This window comes from Oryzias latipes, chromosome 13, assembly GCF_053564925.1.
Source record: "Oryzias latipes strain Hd-rR chromosome 13, Olatipes_Hd-rR_3.1".
NCBI classification, from domain to species: domain Eukaryota; kingdom Metazoa; phylum Chordata; class Actinopteri; order Beloniformes; family Adrianichthyidae; genus Oryzias; species Oryzias latipes.
The window spans coordinates 12477164-12499253 of NC_136249.1; the positions used below are offsets into that span (position 1 = coordinate 12477164).

General features: G+C 37.3%; 1 protein-coding gene across 2 annotated transcripts; it reads right to left on the minus strand.

Annotated features, from left to right (window-relative positions):
• Positions 1 to 681: 681 nt before the first annotated feature.
• bche (butyrylcholinesterase) lies at positions 682 to 14273 on the minus strand. Of its 2 annotated transcripts, none has more exons than XM_023961216.2 (10): positions 14086 to 14273; positions 9408 to 9715; positions 7205 to 7433; positions 6421 to 6553; positions 6190 to 6341; positions 5171 to 5357; positions 4654 to 4964; positions 3697 to 3906; positions 3457 to 3611; positions 682 to 1736 (listed from the first exon to the last, which is right to left on the minus strand). In XM_023961216.2, exons 2-10 carry the CDS (start codon positions 9706 to 9708, stop codon positions 1645 to 1647), a joined length of 1770 nt encoding a protein of 589 aa, XP_023816984.1. In that variant the 5' UTR covers positions 9709 to 9715; positions 14086 to 14273; the 3' UTR covers positions 682 to 1644.
• Between the last annotated feature and the right edge of the window lie 7817 nt (positions 14274 to 22090).

A 22090-nucleotide genomic window follows, 5' to 3' on the forward strand; every position in this document is an offset into this window, starting at 1 on the left:
ACACTTTAAAACTTCTTCTGTGTTTGCAGCCTTACCAGGGCTAAAGCTTTAGGCCAGCATTCAGTAACCATCAAAACTTATCTAAGCGGTTCTCTCTTCTGGGGAAAAATAAATCAGTGTGTTGATCATCTGGGAGAAAATGCTGCTGCAGTTTCCCCTGCAGTTAGAAAATTGCTTTTCAGTACAGGGCACCATGATTTTAATATTCAAAAAGGACATCGTAGAGTATTTTCAAAATTTTTTTAGTGGTCATGACTTAGCTGTAAAATGTATTAATTTGGTAGGATTCAAGTCATTTATGAAATCATTTCCTTAATTAAAATATAGCAAATATGTCAGTAAGTATTCCATCATGTCTGGTTTAAATTTGTATTTGTTATTTATCATTCAAAGTACATGTATATTTATTTCCCTTTTTTTTAAGAAAACATTGTTTTAAAAAAGTGTTCTGTGCTTTTCTGTTGAATTTTAAGTTTATGTTTCTTTCTGTGAAAAGGAAAAGTATTGATTCAAAATGCAATAGTGGCATTTCTGTAGAAACTAAAGTGTTCACATTGTTGGTTTGTTGTCTCTTTTCTTCAGTTGTCATGTTTTCTTTTTCTCTTTAGTCTAGCTTTGTCACTTTGCACCACATTTTTTTTAAATATAGTTTTACATACTGTAACACAAGACGAAACATGCTGGCATTGTAATAATGTTTATTTATTATTTTCTCTGTAACAAATGTAGTAATTAATGAAGCATTATATATATAATTTCTATACATTTTATTAAATGAATAAATGACATGTCATGGTAAGAATAATAAGGCTTAATTCCCTTAATTCCATACAAGGGTCTCTCCAGTCATCCCATCTCCTTTGCTAATCTTTTGTTTTCCATGTCTTTTTCATATGGTGTGGTGATTGATCATTTTTTGTTCATTATCATGAATAACGGATTTTATATTATTCCATTTCTTTCTGGGGAATAAAGTAGTCATTTCAGGGTTTCTTGCTGCTGTTTTCTTTACTTTTGTAGCTGTAAGTTAGTGGGGGTTTTTTTCTGTTTACTTGTCTGTTTTTCATTTGTTTTATGTTTAGCCAGACTTTGTTACTTTTTAAATCATATTTATCATTTTTTTTTGCATCCAGCCAAACAGCGCTGCACTTAATCACCCACTGCTGCTTTTTAACACACTTCTTTTGCAGTTGTTTCCATTCCCACCTTATAATTTTCTTCTTCTGAATCTGCTGGTTTGATCATCTTTTTACTGGTTTTTGCTCTTGCATACCTGAGCCTGATATGAATCTACTCTAAATGTAAAAAAAACTTAGTTTAATAACCTGAGTGTTTAAAAACCTGTCACCTGCCATATTTTTAATAATTTGAATGTGTATTCATAAAAACTGCACCACATCTGTTTTTCTTTTGGCATCTCTGTTTTCATGAGGCTGTAGACCAGTTGACAGGCAAATAAAAGGGTTAACTTCTCTAGTATATCAAATGGTCCTGTGGTTGGATTAGTTGCCCTTTCTTTTTATTCCAGAAGTGAGTTGTGGCCTTTAACTTGTGGCACTATATCTCTTAAAGGTATAGGGATCTCAAATCCTGTCAGGCTTGTTCACATAAGTGCCCCCCATTTGTTAAATAAGATTCGACGATTTAACACACTAAACTTTTAACCACTAATATGAGAAGTAAAAAAATGTTACAGTGAAGAATAGTCCCACTTCCACCACAAGACTCCATCTCATCTGCAGAAAAAGAGAGAAACTATTTAGTTCATCTTGATACAGAACAAAACAGAAAAAATAACTATAGTGTCAAACTATTCAGTGTGTACAGACATCCATTTCATGGCAAATTTTTGGCTATTTGATTTTATTTTACTTTCTGAAATATAATGAGCTAGTATAATGCAGACATGGTCAAAAATACCAACAAGTCATAATTATGATAAGACATGACTGAAATACATCATGAGTTTCCTTGTGGGTTAAAAAGCATCTATTTAGACTATGACACATTATTGGTAATGCAGAGCGTGCTACTGTCAGTCATAGGTCATTCCCAGTCTTCTTACAACGTCATTGTTGGTGACAGTGGTTCTTTGCAATAACGCAATTCATCTTTCGCAGTCCTGCTGTTAATCACTAAACGAAAAGCCAGATTAAAAAGAAAAAAAACAAAGAAAACAAAACAAGTTACAATTAAGAAACTTCCTCTAACTTTTCACCACAGCAGACAACACGCATGTGATGACACCAAAAACCGATCTAGCCATCATTACAGTCCAGTGTGTGGAAACACTGAATTTACCATAGTGTGGTAGAATGTTCTAATAGTTTTCCCTTTGGATTAATTTTTTACTAAACTTTATGGAACTAAAAGGTAAATGGATTTGCCTATATTTTTTTACTTGTTCTTTGTAAAAATATTTAGTTTACAACTTGATTATCTTAAAAAAAATACAAGGGATCTGGAAAAGTTCACCTGCACTGTTCAGTACTCAGGTATTTATCTTTGAATCACACTGGTTCAAGTTTTGGCTAAAGATATTCTGGATCGATTTTAAGACAGTGAATCGAAACATTCACAATTAACCAATATCAACTATGAATCGTATCGGGAATTACATATTATTATATGAATTGAATAATTAAAGTAAAGGTAAAAGGTGCGTGGATACTGGGAGTTTTACAACCTAAAAAAACATCTATAGTAATTAAGGAAAGTAAATTTCCTTAATTTTGCAGATAACTTTGCAGATTTCATCTATTACAGGTTATTTTTAAAATGTAACCCCCACAATATACGAGGGACCTCTGTATATTATTTAGGTTTCAGTTTATTGATTTTATCTACATTCCCAGTGTTTCTCTTGTCTCTCTTCCACAATAATTAAACAACTACACTTTAGTTTTTGTCAAACTCAGATTTATTTTGTAACTATTTGTGTTTCAACTTGTTCCACATGTGTAAATGTGTGAGTGTATTTGAGTGTTACAATGTTACTTCTATGAAGTTATACAGATGCAATGAAAAAAGGCTCTAAAAACAAAGCTGATGACTGATGTTTGAGCATTTTCCAACTGGAGTGGCAAAACGTCTTTGTCTTTTTCATGCTGACGTCAATAAACTAAATCAAGAAAGTGAATCCATTGCATAATCATTTTTATCACAGCCTGATCATAGAGGAGGGTCAGTCTGGAGGTGTGACAGCATTATTCATCTTACATATCAGCAGTGCGCAGTGAAGGAAAGATTGACCCTCTACTCCTCCTTCCCAGACCTCCTAAACTGTTTGAACATTGGCGGAGCAGATCTGTATTGTAATTCTCCACCAGAGGCTAAATAAGGCAGAACGCCTCCACAGGATAACCTGACAAAATACCTCCTACATCATATTTGTATTGGGATCTCTCGACTGCTTGGATGTGGATTAAACATTTGTTTTAGCTGTGTGCGTCTAACCTGAGATATGTTGTATTTGCGGCAGAATGCTGTTCCAAAGCTGGCACTCTTTGGGTTTGATCATCATCTTTTTTTCTGGATGGTTGTAGTTCAGAGTCACATACTCCTGTTGAGCAGTAAAATGTGGCCAGGCAGCTCCATCAATCCCTGGTTGTCTAAAAAGTTGGGACAAAAAGAACAGAACAGGACCAATATGCTGAAGGCGTTTGAAGTGACCAATGAATTATGCAGTCAACCTACCCAGTGCGAGCAAAGTTGGTCCAGTGTTTCATAATTTTTTTTGTCATATTGACTTCATTCTTTGTGTATCCAAGAGATGTGTTTAGGGGCATTCCAAATACAAATTCTATCTCATAACCATGAGCCACTCCCATCCATTCAGGCCAGGACATCAGAGACGAGCGGTGGTCAAAAAAATAAAAGAAAGTTTTACCACCATTTTGTGAGTACCTACGAAAAAGGAAGAAAACAATTAACAGTATTTCTTGCATTTTATATATATATATATATATATACACACACACATATACAGACAGTATTCCCCCCTGTATTCGCAGAGTTACGGACCAGAGACACCTGTAAATACGGCAAAGTCGTAAATACGGAGAACCACAACCCAGCATGTGGGCCGTCCCCGATCCTTAGAAAAAACCTTCTCAAATATTTCAAATGCTTTGTAAAACATTTTTTAAGTAACATTGAAATATTGCTCAACAAAAAGAGTTTTTTTCTTTATTCAGAGCAATTAACTACCATACTTTATAACGCACATTAAGAGTATCTCTCTGTCATGCGCAGCACCTTCTTGTACAAAAGTCTAATGCAAGCGTCTTGAGTTGTCTGAGTTTTTGTGATGAACCACACGAGTTACGTGACAGAAAAGAAATCTGCGAATACGTGAAACCGCAAGCAGTGACACGCGAATAAGCGGGGGAACACTGTACATTAAAACTGTATAAATTAAAACAGAAAATAAATGTATAAAAACACTGACAGATAAAAAAACACAACTGAAAATGTTTGTTTACATCAAAATTGAGATATAAGGAAACCTAAAATATATGAAAAAAACAACCTTTCTAATGTTTTTTTCCCTAAGATTAAGTAAAAGAAAAATAATGTTTTCTTTTTTGTTGGTTTAACATTAACTTTTATCAGTCCCAAAAGATATCTTTTGAACCAGGAATTTTTTCTCACTTGTTGGCAAAGTCCACTACAGGGCAAACAAACATCTGATCTCCAACCAGTTGGCCAATGGAGTCTCGATTTTTCATCCGGCTTTCCTTATCGGTCCAGTCAGTGTATTCAAAAATTACTGCTTCCTTTATGATGCTATGTGCATTGGTTAATGTTAAATTGACACCAGCAAGGAAATCCCTTCTTGAGATGAGGCTCTGGCCAGTGATGGAAAAACCGGGAGATCCATAAACAAGAAAGCATGTCCCTTCATCTTTGTTCAATCCAATCATCAGCTCCTTCTTTGGAAGATTACCACCAGTGAGCAGTTTCTGCAAACAGAAATTGATCAATAAAAAATTTGCATTAATGAAATATTGTGATCTAAATACCTCGTTAGTAAAATAAATATAGCTTTTTTAGTCTAATAGATTAAATTTAAAAGTACTGACAGGTAAATAATCACCAAAGGAAAAGTATAATCCAAACTTCCATTAACTTGAAGAAAAACCTTTAAGAAAACAATTTCCAAACATACCTCCACTTCAGCTGTGAGGAATACGCCATCAACAGTAGGGCCAAACGGAAAATTAAGGAGTGGGGGCTTTGTGATAATATCATATTGCTTTGCAGTGATTTTTTTAGCATCAGCCTGCTGCAGACATGTTTCAAGAAGACCTCGATTAGACATGGGACATCCCAGAGCTTTGGACAGCATCATGGACCTGGATGTTGAGGAAGGAAAAAGTAATAAATGATGATTTGCCAACTTCAAAACAATTCCATCTGGAGAATGACATATTTTTAAGGATCTTGCTTTCTTTCAAATCAATGTTTGCTACATCTCTCCATGATACAAATGGTCAAATTTTCTGTAAAAGGAAACCGTATCATTTTTACGAAACCCTCTGAACACATAATTATTCCTGGTATATATATATATATATATATATATATATATATATATATATATATATATATATATATATATATATATATATATATATATATATATATATATATATATATATATATATATATATATATATATATATATTTTATTTTTTTTCTTTTAATCCCTTAAAATGACTGCCTGATATTTTCTGCAGGTCTGATCTTGGAGCAAAAACTTTAGAACAGCACTAAAACTAAAGAAAATATGAAACAACAGCAACTAAACAAAGTTTCTGGGGTTTAAAATACTTTCTGTCAAGAAAGAAAACTACGTAAAATAATAGGTAAAACCCAGGGATAACCTTATAGCCTTAATCTAGGTTATAGGACATTTTTAAGCTCCAACCTAATTTAAATGTTGTTAAAATGAATACTTTGATGCTCCACCTATGAGTCCCCTCCTTAGACATTGAAAGGAGTGATGGGAAATGAATGCATGCTGAGGGACGGTTGAACATTTAATCATTTTAAATTTCAAAGAAGATTTCTGTTTATTGGCACAAAAATGTGAAGGTTTTGTGTGTGAAGGTGAAGGGTTTCATTTTTTTTTTTTTAAATCAACATTTTTTTGGATAAAAACCTTGACCTGAAATGCACACAGACCTGTCCCATAAATCCTTTTGGTTGACGGTGGCCCAGGGTGCATTTGGACAGCCACTCTGCATCACAGCCCTTTGGAAAAAGCCATGGCTTGCTGGAGAAAGCAGATGGAAGCCAACAGACGCTGCCCCAGCACTCTCCCCAAACAGAGTCACCTGAATAAAACAGAGTTTTATTATTACAGTCAAGATCTCATTCACTTTGTATTCATGATTTGAGAGAATATCAAGAAACCTTTGAAGGATCCCCTCCAAATGCAGCAATGTTACTCGAAACCCATCTAAGGGCTAAGCTCTGGTCCAGCAAACCTGCATTCCCTCGAATGTTTTTATTGTCGGGAAGGGACAGGAAACCGAAGGCTCCCAGTCTATTATTGACAAGCAGGGATAAGATGAAAGATGTAAATGAAAACGGATGCTAAACCTTGTTTTTCTCCTAGATTCTAATTGGGCATAACAATGTTTTATCCATAGAACAAATCAATTTTCTGCCAGAAAGAGTATACACTTACAGGATACTAATGCAAACCGAACAAATAAAACGTAGCTAAAATAAAGCTCAACTTTGTTTAGAACATTTCCTGACCAATAACTGATACAAGCCGTGTTTGGTATTCTCCTGCACAATCAATATCAAGCTATAGAATTTTGATCTTCAGATTGTTTAGAAATCTCTTTTGTTCAGATATAATCTTTTAACCTTAAGTTGTGCCTCCATATTACAGGGGTTCTTTTAAAGTTTCTCCAATGATACTGATTTTTTGTAGAGTTTTCAGCTAATTATGGCCTGTGATATGATATGTTCAGCAACCACTGTAGGGTCGGAAATGTAGTTATAGGATTTTTTTTTTTTACCTGGGCTAAGCATTCTCAGATGGCCCCTCCTTTTAAAATTTGGAAGTTATCTTAAATGTTTTCCTTGTAAAACATTCAACTCCAAATAGTATGTGATATATGTGTGTTTTAGGGTGGCTTTAAACGAAGCCACACAACTATTTAATGATAAAAAAAAAACCTACCTATAATTTATTGACACTACTACAACACCCTCAGATTTGCTCAAAATATGACCATGGTAAAGATCAATGGTTGATGTTCCTGTGACAAAGCCTCCACCATGTATCCAAACAAGCACAGGAGCTGATGGTAAGGGCTGGGTTTTGTTGAAAACCGGGGTCCAGACATTAAGATACAGACAGTCTTCACTCAGAGGGGTGTTTGGGTTCCACATCTCTGCACCTTGAAACCCTGGGACACAATAAAATAAAAATATAAAACAACACTGTCAGTTGAGACTTACTGGTGCAATCAAGCAACTCACAGAGACCTATATATCTGCTCACACTTGCCTTTAAGCCTTTACTGCAAACTATGTCAAGGGTCCATTCAAGCAGAGAAATAAAACTTAATTGAGACATAGAAATACTGTATATGGACCTTTAGGATAAATGTGTCTTAACCAGAAGTATTGAATTAGATTCAAGATTCCTTTTAGAAAGGGAAGCTTAAAGCAGAACCAGAGTCAATGGCCGATGCCTTATGTGAGCATCTATTTGTGGTACCATATCTAAATGAGGGTGTGTTTAGGCATTTAACATATGTTTGGCATTGGTTGTAGTTGGCTTTCAACAATCCCTAACAGATGGCCATGTCTATAAATATTTCTGTACCAATGACCCAGCCGCAGTCCATCTTTCGCTGGAGCACTGCTTCAGTATCAGTAGACTCACTAGGCCCAAAGGGCCACTTAAAAGTTGGTCTAGTGCTCCTGTAAGAGCACAAAGGCTTCTGTCTTTAACTTTCTTGTCTCTTTTTTGCACTCTCTTTTATGATTGTGCTTCAAACGTTTTAAGTTAAAATCTTTAAGTAGAAAAAAAAAAAAGAAAAGTGAAACCAATCCTGAAAGAAACGGAAGAACTCAAGCGTACAACCTGAAGAGGTTTTGTAGGAGGGGTGCAGGATAGAATGACATTTTAGTGACCTCAAAACATTTTTATGAAAAGAAAAACAGTAAAGACCATAGGTAGAAAAAATACAGCCAAATGCAGTTTGTTTTCCAAGGGCACAAATAGCTCCATCCCATGCGGATCCTTGGGCAAGACCCATTGAGGTACTGCCTAACTATGTAGCCATTAGAGGGGGCAAGTCTGGGTCTCCACTGTGCCTGTCCCCAGCCCAGCATAGGGGATCAAATCAGTGAAAGCTAATTTGCTGTGGCAGTGCCTGAAGGGATATGTCAAAAGGTAAAAATATAGAAAAAAAGTATTGTAGTTATCCTTTTGATTTGTCTTTAAAGGGGCTATAATATGGAAAAATAGCTTTTTTAAGCTTCTAAATGTATTATGTTATTTCCTCACAAATAAACAACCCCAAAGCGGCATTTAAAAAAGCAGGGATTAAAATATGCTCCATGAAACTTTTGTTGTCTAAATTAGACAGTATAGTATGCTATGATAGTAAATCTATGAGGTGGACTATATTAGACACCTGTCACCACCTAGCTTGCAAGGCCAAGTGGGCCCCAGATGGGTTTGTCCACAGTTTTCATGGTGGCCCCACATGTGTTTGCCCAGATTGGCTTAAGAGGGCACTCAGTGCTGTCCATCAGACTGTCGGCTGGGGCAACAGGGATACTAGGCCACCTGGTGGACAGCTAAGTTGTCCACCAGGCGGCTGGCTAGCATTCGATCCAGCCCCTCTGTGTGTCCACATAAGCCAATGTGGGCAAACACAGGTGGGGCCACCATGGAAACTGTGGACAGATCCCATCTGGGGGCCACATTTTCTGCCCACTTTTTAACCATCTGGGGCCCACTTTTCCTTGCTGGCTGGACAATTATATTAATCCTTTAGTTAGTGGTACTCGACTACTCACTATATAAAGAAAAGCAAACAATTAAAAAATAACATTCCTTTATCAAGTATACCTAAAAAAAAATTATCTGAAAATTTATTTTACACAATGCAATTTCTATTTTATTGGATTATAAATATTTTAAATTTGATTTGATGCACTTTTAGCAGTAATAAAAATACAAGGGGGTACTCCTGGCCAAAAGAGTACAGAACCTGACTGAATAGCAAAGTCTGTTTGCTGAACACTTTTTGTACTAAATACAAGCATTTCACATTGCTGACAAAAACATAAATGCTTCAAAGTGTTATGCATATAGCCTCAATGTATTATTTTTTTATCTATGTGGACATAAAACAGGATTCTACCTGGAAAGGCCGTGTCGGGCATCTGATAGCAGGAATTTGGGAATTTTGTGGCATCTTTCACGGCCTCCCACTTCTCTGCTGGCTCTGGAGCTCTGAATCTCAGTTTCCCAAGGGGAGGTTTTCCATAAGGAATTCCGAGAAATGCTCTTACTTCACCCCCCAGCACTGATATCAACTTCCCCTGAACTTTCCCATGTGTGGTGTTGATTACAAGGTCATCTCGTGTGGCAAACGATACAGTCAGGATGTGAAGTAGCAGAAGAAGAACTGCAAAGCGCGAACACCAAATGAATGAGGCCATGGAGAAGCTTGGAGGGAAAAAAGAAAAGAAACACGGTTATGTTTTAAACACATGACTTGCGCTTGTTGAAAACAATGAACAAATTCTTGCAGAATAATTGGTCTTGCATAACACGTAGACTTGCATTGTGCCTAGTGTTCTACTGAAAAATATTTCAAATAACAACAAGTTATACTCCAAATCACAACAAGTTACAAGTAAACAATAAAAGACTGATTTGAAATGTCACATACGTTAAAAATGTTTTTGTTTTGTTTTTTACATAAACATTAGTTATGCAGAGTGTGGAGGCTGATGCCCTCTCTAAATGAAGGAGGCAGATAGACACTAAATACTCAGTTTTCTTGGAAAAAAGAAAAAGTGACAGAAACAAGGCAAAAAACATCACCAGGATCTGGCCAAATCTACTTAAAACCATGCAGGGTGACACACTGAAAGACACAAATTAGAAACAAGGAACAGCTGTGGTGATGGAAACAAGTACATTAAACTTTAACAATGAATCACTGATGGGCAAAACTAAACAGGACAGAGGATGCAGCAATAAACGAGGTAAAATGCAGAACCTAAGTTTGGTCAGAATAACTCAAATGAATTCAGGACTAGAAAGAAATTGTTTTTGTTTGTTTGTTGTTTTCTCATCCACACATACTGTGTGTGTTGCATGAATAATTTCGGGGAGCACTTCATGAGACTGATTAGTGTCTCGTGCCGTTTTAAAATATGCATGTCACCCGTAGAATGATGGAGGCAATTGTGCTCCTAGTACACACTGCACACAGTCACAACAATGAGAGACTACATACTGTAGGTGAGATCAATGGGGAGCAGAGTTATGCACTTGGTTTTACTTCTCAAGTCAATACCATATAATTCCACCTGGGTCCAGAAATGTCACCAGTGACAACTGTTCTTCAACCTAGGATAACTCCTTGACCATCAAATCAACGTAAATCAGATGATTCTGACATTGTGAAAAACAGCTTTTCATATCGGCTTGGCAACAATATGCAACACATTACAAACACAGAGGGCTTTTTCCACTTTATAATCTACTGGAATCACATTATTGTCGTTAACAGTTGAAGAGTTAAAATTGTTGAAAGAACTGGAGCAAAAGCTCATCTGTTTATGGGTTAGAAAAACTGGGTAGTGACTTTAACCAAAAAAAAAGGCCTAGTTTTATGGCAAAAGACTTGATAGTACAATACCAAAGAACGTTCTACAGTAGCTTTTTTTAAGCAAAAAAGGATGAGAAAATAAGGGAATTTTCAAAACAGTAAGCATATGTGTCTCCGTCACACTTCAAAGATTTATGGTGCAGAAAAAAAGACAGTATATTGTAGTGTGTTGTCCTCATATTATCTACACACCTGAAATTTGACTGAACTGCCCACTTTGGACTGGACACCCCTTCCAGTGCAAACACTCTACAGCCAGCTGACCAACAATATGGGATCCTGAGGCATATAAAACTGACCACCCCTAAAATAAGGTGTAAGGGTTTAGCGGTTCTTTGTGTGTGTGTGTGTGTGTCTATGCTATACACCAAAAAAGACGGTCCTGTTATCAGCAACAGGTGCAAAAGCCAGGGTGTTTGAGGACTCGGGTTGTAGCAGTGGCCTTGACAAAGGTGATTTACGCCTTCATGGTGGCAGCATCAGTGCAGAGAAGTACACTGAGATGATATAGTTATGTGTGCTGCCTTCAAGGTGACATTCTTTTCAGAGACATCAAAGGTACTTTTTTTTCTTTTTACACAAAACCAAGAAAAGCGCATTCTGCACACATTATAAAGCCGTGGCTGCAGAGGGAGAGCATGCAGGTGCAAAATATGACCTGCTTTCTGGCAAAACTCTACATGCTCAGTATTTGACATCATGATATTAATAATTAAACATTAAGGGGGAAAAAGAACCCTTTGTTTTCTTGTGTATTAATTCAAAAAATTGAATAAAGTTTAATATGGTGAAGTCTCTTTTTCTAGACTAATTTGACAGTCTCCAGTGTGTGCTCTGTGCAAAGTATAGGGATGCTCAATCAACGGTGCTTTTTCTGTGTTTGCGTGTGAGCCTTTGCGCACGGCAAAGCGGGCAGACAGAGAGGATTGCAGCCTGAATGTGTCACTTCAGCAACGTCCGTAATCCTCAAATTTAAGCGACACCGGGGTTGCGACGACTATGAAAAGCAACTAATTGCACGTGCCGCTAATTCGGAAAGCCGCTTTACTTTTAAAGAGGCGCAGAGTAAACAAATGGGAAGCTTAAGGAGGGAAGCGGCGCGCAGCTGTTTGGACGCGCGACTCTGAGGGTAGACACGCTCACACAGACACGCAAACAAGCGACTTAGAAAAAAGGAAATTAACTCCTGCGAAATTGCATAAAGCTTTTGCGGTGTCTTACCTTGACAGGAGATTCTGTGTGTGTGTGTGTGTGTGTGCATGTGTGGACTAGTGGATCTCACAACAGTGAGTGATGGAATTAAGAATCACGCCCTCTGTCCAGGGCTTGCTGGACTGTCCCAGTCCACCACCCACAAGGCTGCAATCTTTACGCAGTAATTACTTCTTCACATGAGCCCGTGTGTTTACAAAGGGCTAATAGGTTTATATAAAATGACAACAATTCTAATTTGCATTCCAAAATCAGGGACATCTGTTTCTTGCGGTAGTCTCAATAATATATTAAAATTGCATTTTGTAAAAGCAAACAGATTGAGGTTTCAGAACAATGCAATGTTAAAAGTATTTCAACGATTATACTACTTTACTTTTCAAAGTTGCTTACTTGTGGTTTAGGACTGCCAAACATCTCAAAAATGACTTAAAATAATAATAATAATAATAATAATAATAATAATAATAATAATAACAACAATAGAGTGGTCTAAGGTTGCAAAAATGCCCTAAAAACACATGTAGTCATTTTTTTTAAAAGATAACAATTTCAATAACTGCTACCTTCTATGACTTTCTGTTACTTTGGGATTGGAAATGTGTCCATATCTGACATACTGGACACAACAGTAAACTGTTAATTACTTTAATGATACTTCCTGTGCACTGCCCCTTGTTTATCTCGCAGAGCACTGACCGCTCATTCTATCAGCATTTTTGTGTGTGTGTGTGTGTGTGTATATGTATTTTTTTCTCTTGCAGTCTTATCCAGAGAGAAAGATCAACTTCCAAAGAATGTTCAGCAGAACTCAATAGGTTTGCTTATCCTGCTTTAGTTTGTGTGTGCGTGCATGTGCATGTGTGTGCGGTTGTATGTTATTTTTAGCACATCTGCAGTTGGAAAATAAACAGTAACATAAGAACACTGATACACCATTTTGGAAAAACAGGCTGAGGATAGTAGACAGGTTAATGTCAATTTAATAAATGCATTTTTATTTAAATGGTGCATACTATAATACAGTGTTTTCAACCTTTTTTGAGCCACGGCACACTTCAACCTAGACAAAAATCCCGCGGCACACCGGCATTCAAAAAAAGAAAAAAAAAAAAGGAGAAACTCGGTCTGTATTGATCAACAGTCCCTCCATGGTCGCACATGCATTTTTGTGATAATTGTGGCAGAAAAAGCTGGAAGCTGCAGCTGTTTTTTTTTTAAGATGTGATAAAAGTTAAGTTAAAAGATTTAAAAACTGTTTGATCTGTGGTCGTTGTTTCACGACGTTAAGAGGAGAGAGTCGTGCGCCCAGACGCTCACACTGTCACTTTAACCCAATGCATGATGGGAGATGTAGTTCAATAATCCGCCAAACGCTGAAAGACTAGCATCTCTGAGCTTCATTGTTTTGTTCTCTTGTTCCACGGTCCGACACCGGATTCTGTGGAAAACTACACCGCTTAAGACGAGCTTTAGCTGGTATTTTTCTTAGAACTGAGAGACTTTTTCAGCAGAATTTAGAACAAGGAAGTGAAAACTTTAACCACTTCTGATTGGTCAGACTGATGACATGTGATTAAGATCCCAAGAATGATTGGTGGAGACAGTTAAAGGGGCAGAACTTTTCCTAACACAGCTGAAGCTGCGGCTAAATCGCGGTATCGTCATTCTTATCAAAATGTATTTAATAGAATCAAATAAACACAAAGAAAAAAGTATTTTATGATCTTTCATATTCCTAATTTCTTAGTGTTTTATCAGGGCCTGTAGGGATGAACAAAGAACTGAAATCCTGGAGATGGATAATGTTGTTAAATCAGTTAATGAGGGCAATTTCCCACGGCACACTTGACCATCTCCCACGGCACACTAGTGTGCTGCGGCACACTGGTTGAAAAACACTGCTATAATCAGGTATCACTTGACTTAAAAATGTCAATTTGTTGAGCACTTTTCTTAAATATTTTGTTCTCTCTCGACTCACCTCTTTATTTCTCTGTTGCTCCCCCGACAAGCCAAACCGCTGTAAATATGGACAGCAAGTCAGAAGAAAAGGGGGGAGCGAGGGGAGGCCCTGCTTCATAAAGTCAAGCAGAAAGGTAGCATGAACACTGGATGAACACAGAAATATAGACAAGGTGGGAACCAAACAAGCAGCTTCTTTGAAATGCAACACAGCATCATATTTTCCCTAATTACATACCATGAGGGATTAGGTGGTTAAATAAAGAAATGACAAGCCTTTGAAAGACTGCCTCTCATTCCAGTACCCTCAAAATAGGTTGTGGACTGAAACAACTCCCCCCCCCCCCCCCCCCCCCAACACACAAGTCAATTTCACCCTTGCCCTGTTGCCATGTTGTTCTGCTGTTTTGAAGTCAGATTGAAAAAATACAGTTGAAAAATAAGCAATAAAGTAAATATAACATGCATTCAGTGTGAAAGCCTAGAGTAAAATGGTACTAAAAGTCCAACATAGAAGATACTGGATTAGATCACCACTGATCTGTCTGTGTTTTATTTAAAAATTGACAGTTTAAGGTCTTGTTTGTGACCTCTACAAGTATAGCATTGCAAACCTTCATCATCCTTGTGCACCCAAAAGACTTAGTCTAAGTTTAGAGTAAAAGTTTAGAGCCACGTTAGATGGCTAAGACATAATGTCAATACCAAGTTTTCAATTGAAGGAAGTTGCAATCAAGGTTCATTTTAAGGGATCCGGTTGTAAAAGTTAGACTAAGTCTTTTGGGATTGCTTTGTTTTAACTCCACAATCCTTTAAAGACATACAAGTCTGTTTTGTTTGATTTACTTTCCTGTTTTGAACCACTAGAATGTGGCCATTATGCATTTGTTTTTGTGAAACCAGTAACTCTTTGCAAAGACAGATAGTGGCGATGTATGCTGGAAAACACTGCAATAATGATCGTAAACAGGAAAGTCCAAGACAATTATACAGTGTAGTTGTTTATGTCTCTAAACATGTGCGCACACAAACCTTGAGATGAACCAGCGAAATTTCTACTTCCTATAGCTGTCAAATAAACTTAGCACAAAAAGTAAGCAATTTGTCTTTATAGATTATTTCTTTGTTGTAAAACTGCCTCTTGGCAATAAATCTTATAGAGCTTGTTCAATACCCATTTAAGTGTGTATAAGAAAGATGCATTTGTTGGGTGAGCAGCAGAGATGAGTGTTTTGCAAGAAAAAACCTATTACTGTATGTTTGTGACAAAACACAACAATGTAAACGTGAAACTACCTTGTGAGTTTAATGGCTAATAGGTTTAAAGTTAAAACTGGTGAAGTGTGAAACAGATGGAATTGGATCATAAAACTGAGACAGCTAGTAGCTCATCCATCTATACCTCTATTATCCCTGTGTGTGTGTGTGGGTGAAAGACTGGTCCAGTCCCTCTTCCAGGCCACAAGTTCCAGCTATTATTCTTTGGCTGAATATTCTCATAATGTTTCCCAAGAAAGGGATTTGGGTTCCATTCTCCCCTGATGTCCAGACAACCTCAACTGACTTCTTAGATTGATGCAGAGGAATAGCAGCTCAACTCTGGTGCATACCCGAACACTTCTTTCTATTGTTTTGCATGTTTGCCTTGGTTTTGTGTGTATGTTTATGTACTTGTAACTGGTCTTACAGTTTAGTGGCTGGTTCTAGAAAAAAGCCAGATTTTGCAATCAAACACAACAAAAACCTATGTGAGGACATAGCCATGCCAACAATGGAGACTTTTTCACTGTACAGTTTCACTGAGGGTATTTCACTGAGACAAAGAATATGATTTTCATTCTGTAACAAACCAGTGAATTACAAACAATTGTTGTTTATTCCGTCTCAATTGTGAATGTCACAACACTATACAAGTGCAGAAATGATAAAAAAAAGGAATGTCTTTTGGAGTGTAACTCACAGTTAAACATTGCCCTAACTCAGGGGTTGGGAGCCTATGGCTCATGAGCCATATCTGGCTCTTTTGATGGCCACATCTGGCTCGTGGACAAATCTTGAATTATTAAAAGAAAAAAAAGTTTCATTAAAGCAGTCCTTCTCGGGCGCGATGCGATGCCAGTTGTAACGTATGATGTCAATTCAGCGTCTAATGTATTGCGCATCAAAACCGTAAAACCTCGCATCAAAACCCCAAATCTGTAACGGCTTGAAACTTGTGAATTGCCGTCCCAGCAGATTGTCTCCCGTCTTTGAAAAGAGGAGGGCTATTGGCCGCCGGCAGCAAGGTGAAACCTCACATATTAGAACACGCTGCCCATCACATACCACATGGAGCATGTGAGTATTGCTGTACTGACAATGTTTGGCTCCACGTATGCATGTGAGCAGCCTTTGTCACATCTAAAGAACATTAAGACCAACCAATATGATAAGGTTTAACGGATGGAAGTCTCAACGCCTGCATAAAGCTGAAACTCACCACGTATCAACCAGACAAGACCATCAGCAAAACCTCCATGCAGCACCAGAAGTCACATTAATGCTAAGAAATACTCATCATTTATTAGCAACAGCATAATGTAGCGTCATTCCCACACTGAGACACGGAGACTTAACCTCTTTTGAGGTTTTTTATTCTGGTTATTGTACGCCGTAACCAACTCTGTACAACCAATTCAACAACTAGTGAATCTCTCCCGCTGAGAGCGCTCCCCCCTACTTTGTGTTCCCCCGCTCCCACACCAGCCCTCTTATTTCCCTTATTCGGCCCATAGCTGAACACCATTGGTCCAAACTCCCCAACGGCAGGCTGAGCGACAGATCTGTGGGCAAACCAGCATCACTGCTTGTTGTGTTCAATGACCTCCGGAACTTAGAACCCAACAGCCACCCAGTCCAACTCAGTCCGCTACAATAACAATGTTATTAAAAAGAATCCACAGACTTATTGTACTTTAAAAGTGTTAAAAGTACATAAAATGCACACATTCACTTGTATTTTTAGTTTTAAACATATTGTAGGGCTCTTACGAAATTACATTTAAAAATATGTGGCGTTTATGGCTCTCTCGGCCAAAAAGGTTCCTGACCCCTGCCCTAAGGGGTCTTTCTTCGATTATGGTGATTTTCCACACACATTTCACTTTCCATCTCTGCCACGGAGACATAAACATCTAAAATGCTTTCTATTAGTTTCCTTCCTCTAAGTAGACCAGAACTTTAAAGTGCTTTTTTTTCCCTTGTACATCTTTTACTTCTTCTCTTTCTATGGACACAATTTTACTGTTACAATGAAAAGTGATGGATTTTATTCAAAAATAAATATGGGCAAATTGTGATGTTTTGTTCAATTCATTACAAACTGTGGTTGATGGCTGAAAACCTTTGTTTATACCCCTTGTTTTCACCAAAGCAGCAGCACTGTTTAACAATAGCATTGAGTTAGTAAGATTTCTGTTTGAATCAATCTCATAACTCACATGTCATACACATGTCCAATGAATGACTCGCTATAAGGGAGAATTAAATTCATATTGAAGTTCTTTTTTTCAGCGTTGCAGCATTGACCTGTCTGCACAGTCTGAATGCAGTTCTGACGTCTTTGGTGTGAAACAACAATTTTAAAAGGTTGTCTGTAAGACGTCCTGCTGCTGTAACACTCCTGTGACATTTTTGGAGTGAATTAAACATAAGACTCATCCTCCAGTGAGATGAATTATTTTTAATCAAAAACATACAAGATGTTGTCATAGTTATGAATTTTGTGCTTTTATGAATGATGCCCTACTCATTTTTAATGCAATGCATTTGTACTTCGGAGGAACTGAGACAGAAACACAGCAGTTCAAACAAGGGCGGTACAAATATTGTAATCCCTTTTTTAGTCTCATTTGGCAAATTTCACATTCATAATATTTACAAAAATATGAAAAATGAAAGAGATAATAGTGCTGGTAATTACATAATCGGTATTTCAGTCAGACAACTCATGCAGTAAAGGAATGTTCATTTCCATTTTTCTTTTAGTTTGGCATAAGGCTCCGTTCAGAGACATGAAACAAAGATCTCCATAGAAAACTTTGGGTATTAGACTACCCCTGACGGAGCTCACAGGTGGAAGCAGGGGAGGAGGGTGGAGCGAACGAACGCAGAGCTCGCGGAAAAGGATGAAGAGGGATTGGACCGCACACCTGGAACTTAAGTAGGACAGTGAACAGGTGAGTTAATTAGGCTGAACCGCCCGCAGGGAGGAGTAACCAGGTAAACGCACTGCTCGAGTTGCCTGCCTGAAATACTCCCACGGTTGTGCTTTTCTAGAACAAGCTCAGTTGACTGTACAACTTCCTACATGTAAATACAGTTATCAAACACAAACCACCTCAGTAGGATTTAAAATAACAATTTGCTAACCCTGTAACTTGCCGGTGACAACCAAAATAGCATGTGCTCTTTAAACTACCTTAACTCTTTGACTTTCTGTACTAGATATCTAATTTGAATGGGTTCTTATACGGAGAAAAGAAGCTTTACTCCATTCGGCTGCATCAGAATCAGCTGGTTTAAGTTGCGTTAACCTTTCACCACTGTAAAGTGTTGCATATCAGAACAAAGCTGTTCTTCTCTGCTTGCGGTAATTTAAAGTACATCAACACAGGAGCTAAAGCTTCAATTTGAAATGGCCAAACAGTAAATGCATTTCTAAGCTAAACCCAATTTTTTCCATGCCCTTATATATTTCTGCTGATTATTTTTCTCTTTATAAGTTACTCTCATTATTAGAGTCCTCTACAAGTTGTGAAGTGATGAAAACATTCCCATTCATGTCTCATTCTCTATTAACCAACAGCGTGTTTATCCTGTGTTTACCCTTTTTTTAAACTACTTACATTTCTCTCTTTACACTGTTGAGACCTTGGTTCTCAATAGTTGCTTAGTTACACATAAAAGAAGATCAGTAATAAAATTGGGCGTTTCCTGCTCACTAAGATTTCTACCTAAACATTTGTGTCATAGATTTGGACAGCTTACATACAACAGAAACACAGTATTACCTGTGGCCCCTTTGACAAGTGTCAACTTTGGCCTTTGTTGTTTCTGATCTCTGTCGGAAACATCATCCAAGTGTCCCCTGTTTTCTTCACTTCTTACACCCTGGCGTATACATGCTTGGACATCAAGTTTTGGGTTATAATACCACAACAGTTAATTATGCTAAACTGGGGCCCCGTGACTATGTTTGTAGAGGGTTAGTTCAAATATTAGCTTACGTATCAAGACCCTAAAGGAGGTGGTGGTATGTTTTAATGTTTGAAGTCCTGAAACTTGCAGACTTGAACCTGAGTAGGACAGATTTTCTAGCAGTGTTTGTTTACCCCTCTTTTGTTGGTAACCTTGAGCAAAACCCTCATCCTCAAATTTGACTACAGATAGATTGTGGTTATACTGAAGGGTTTTTTATTATGCGTGTAAGTCCAAGTATCCTAGAAATCAGTGACGTGCGGTGGGATTAACGGCTGGTGAGGCACTGACGTCATCAGTCAGATTTACAAACATATGAACCATACTGAGAAACTTCCCTGAATCAGTTCTTCATCTTTTATACTTTTGTAAATTTTCCCGTGAATTTTGGAACCAATTAGAATGCTTTGTAAACAGCAAATTAAACTGTAACATTGTTTTAAATTTGAAACAAATAGTCGCATATTTTAATTCGGATGTTAAAAAAGTAGAAAAAAGTATTAATTTGTTACTTCTCGATTCCAAATTTTACATTCATAAGTGCAGAATAAAAATAAAAATAAATAAATAAAATAAAAAAAAACAACTCCCAATTTCACCATATTTAAGATCGAGTTGCTCCAGTTTTACGACTATATTAAAAAAAATTAACACACCCAAAACAAGTAAGACTGAAACAATTTGTGCTTTTTTGTTTGATAAGTAATCCCCTCTAAGAAAACTTTGTATTGTAAATATTATTATTATCTTGTAATCCCCTTTTATATATTTTAAGATACTTTATTTGTCTATCAGCAAATTCTATTTTGGATATATTTCTGATAATTTTATTTTATATTTTTTACTTGAGATGATTCAATAAGTTTGGATTGATGACATTGACTACCACTGCTGATGCTATCTGATTCATTCATTGATGCTGGATTTTGTATGTTAATACTTTGTTCAATAAAGTTGGAAAAAAAACATACTGAGTAACTTATTCACCATTTGATTGACAACAGTTAACGTGTTTTGTTTAAAATATCATTTCAACATGTTTTTTTTTCATATACAAACTGCAGCATAGAAAAAGCACAAACCTTATTATCATCTTACCTTTACTTGTAAGTAAAGTCCATACGCTGCTCCTTCTGAAGAAAATGACTTGCCGCTTGCTATCACTTCTTCTAGTATTTTTTAGCGTCATAATCTCAGGGCTCACCGGCGCCCCCTATCATGAGGCACGAGAATGTCTGGCCTCACCCAGCGGCTTTTTTGCCGGCGTTTAGCGCTCAGCACAAGAAACACGTCCCTCACATACAGTTATTTATAAAAACAAACACTGTACATCATATACATCTGCTAAATTATGTAAACCCAGCTCATATAGTACAAGTGATTGAACCGACATACAGAGAGACAGCAGTACCGTCTGACTGCATAGGTATTGCGCAATCCAAGGTGAGGCTCAGCGGGCTGGTGCCTCATCGCACGTCACTTAGTATCTGAACGGCAAATGCGGATATTCAGCGATTTTCAAAAGAAAAAACACCCAAAAATGTTACATTTAAATGCAAAATGACTGCAAAGCACAAATTACTGATTAAATATAATAATTTAATTTATTTTTTCTCTTTTCTTCCCATAATGACAGGTGAGGCACAGCCTCACCTGCCTCTCCTGACTGCACGTCACTGCTAGAAATGTCCTATGATTTTCAGTAAAATGGATAGATGCTGGTAACTGATGGCCACTATCAATGTCTAGGTTATTTGGTTCGTGGGAACCTCATGCATATATGATCTCACAAACTCCACTCCGCTATAAGTCCCAAAGGATTACCCCCAACCCCCCCCCCCACACACACACACAAACACACACACAACCTAAAGACACTATATATATATCAGTGACGTGCAGTCAGGAGAGGCAGGTGAGGCACAGCCTCACCTGTCATTATGGGAAGAAAAGAGAAAAAATAAATTCAATTATTATATTTAATCAGTAAGTTGTGCTTTGCGGTCATTTTCCATTTAAATGTACCATTTTTGGGTGTTTTTTCTTTTCAAAATCGCTGAATTTCCGCATTTGCCGTTCAGATACTAAGTGACCTGCGATGAGGCATCAGCCCGCTGAGCCTCACCTTGGATTGCGCAATACCTATGCAGTCAGACGGTACTGCTGTCTCTCTGTATGTCGGTTCAATCACTTGTACTATATGAGCTGAGTTTAAATAATTTAGCAGATGTATATGATGCACAGTGCTTGTTTTTATAAATAACTGTATGTGAGGGACGTGTTTCTTGTGCTGAGCGCTAAACGACGGCGAAAAAGCCGCTGGGTGAGGCCAGACATTCTCGTGCCTCATGTTGCAGTTCTCGTGCCTCGTGTTAGGGGGCGCCGGTGAGCCCTGAGATTATGACGCTAAAAATACTAGAAGAAGTGATAGCAAGCGGCAAGTCATTTTCTTCAGAAGGAGCGGCGTATGGACTTTATTTACAACTAAAGGTAAGACGATAATAACGTTTGTGCTTTTTTCTATGCTGCAGTTTGTATATGAAAAAAAAAACATGTTGAAATTATATTTTAAACAAAACGTTAACTGTTGTCAATCAAATGGTGAATAAGTTACTCAGTTATTTATATTCATGGTTCATATGTTTGTAAATCTGACTGATGACGTCAGTGCCTCACCAGCCATTAACCTCACCGCACGTCACTGATATATATATATATATATATATATATATATATAGTGTCTTTAGGTTGTATTATATATATGTATATATATATAATATATATAG

Bases quoted from the DNA above. Each gene is read 5' to 3' on its own strand.
- bche (XM_023961216.2), bottom strand. From the start codon at position 9,708: ATGGCCTCATTCATTTGGTGTTCGCGCTTTGCAGTTCTTCTTCTGCTA. The intron at 4,965-5,170 runs GTATGTTTGGAA...TTCTGTTTGCAG, and splicing joins TCCTCACAGCTGAAGTGGAG to AAACTGCTCACTGGTGGTAA. The intron at 1,737-3,456 runs GTTAGACGCACA...CTTTTTCTGCAG, and splicing joins GCAAATACAACATATCTCAG to ATGAGATGGAGTCTTGTGGT.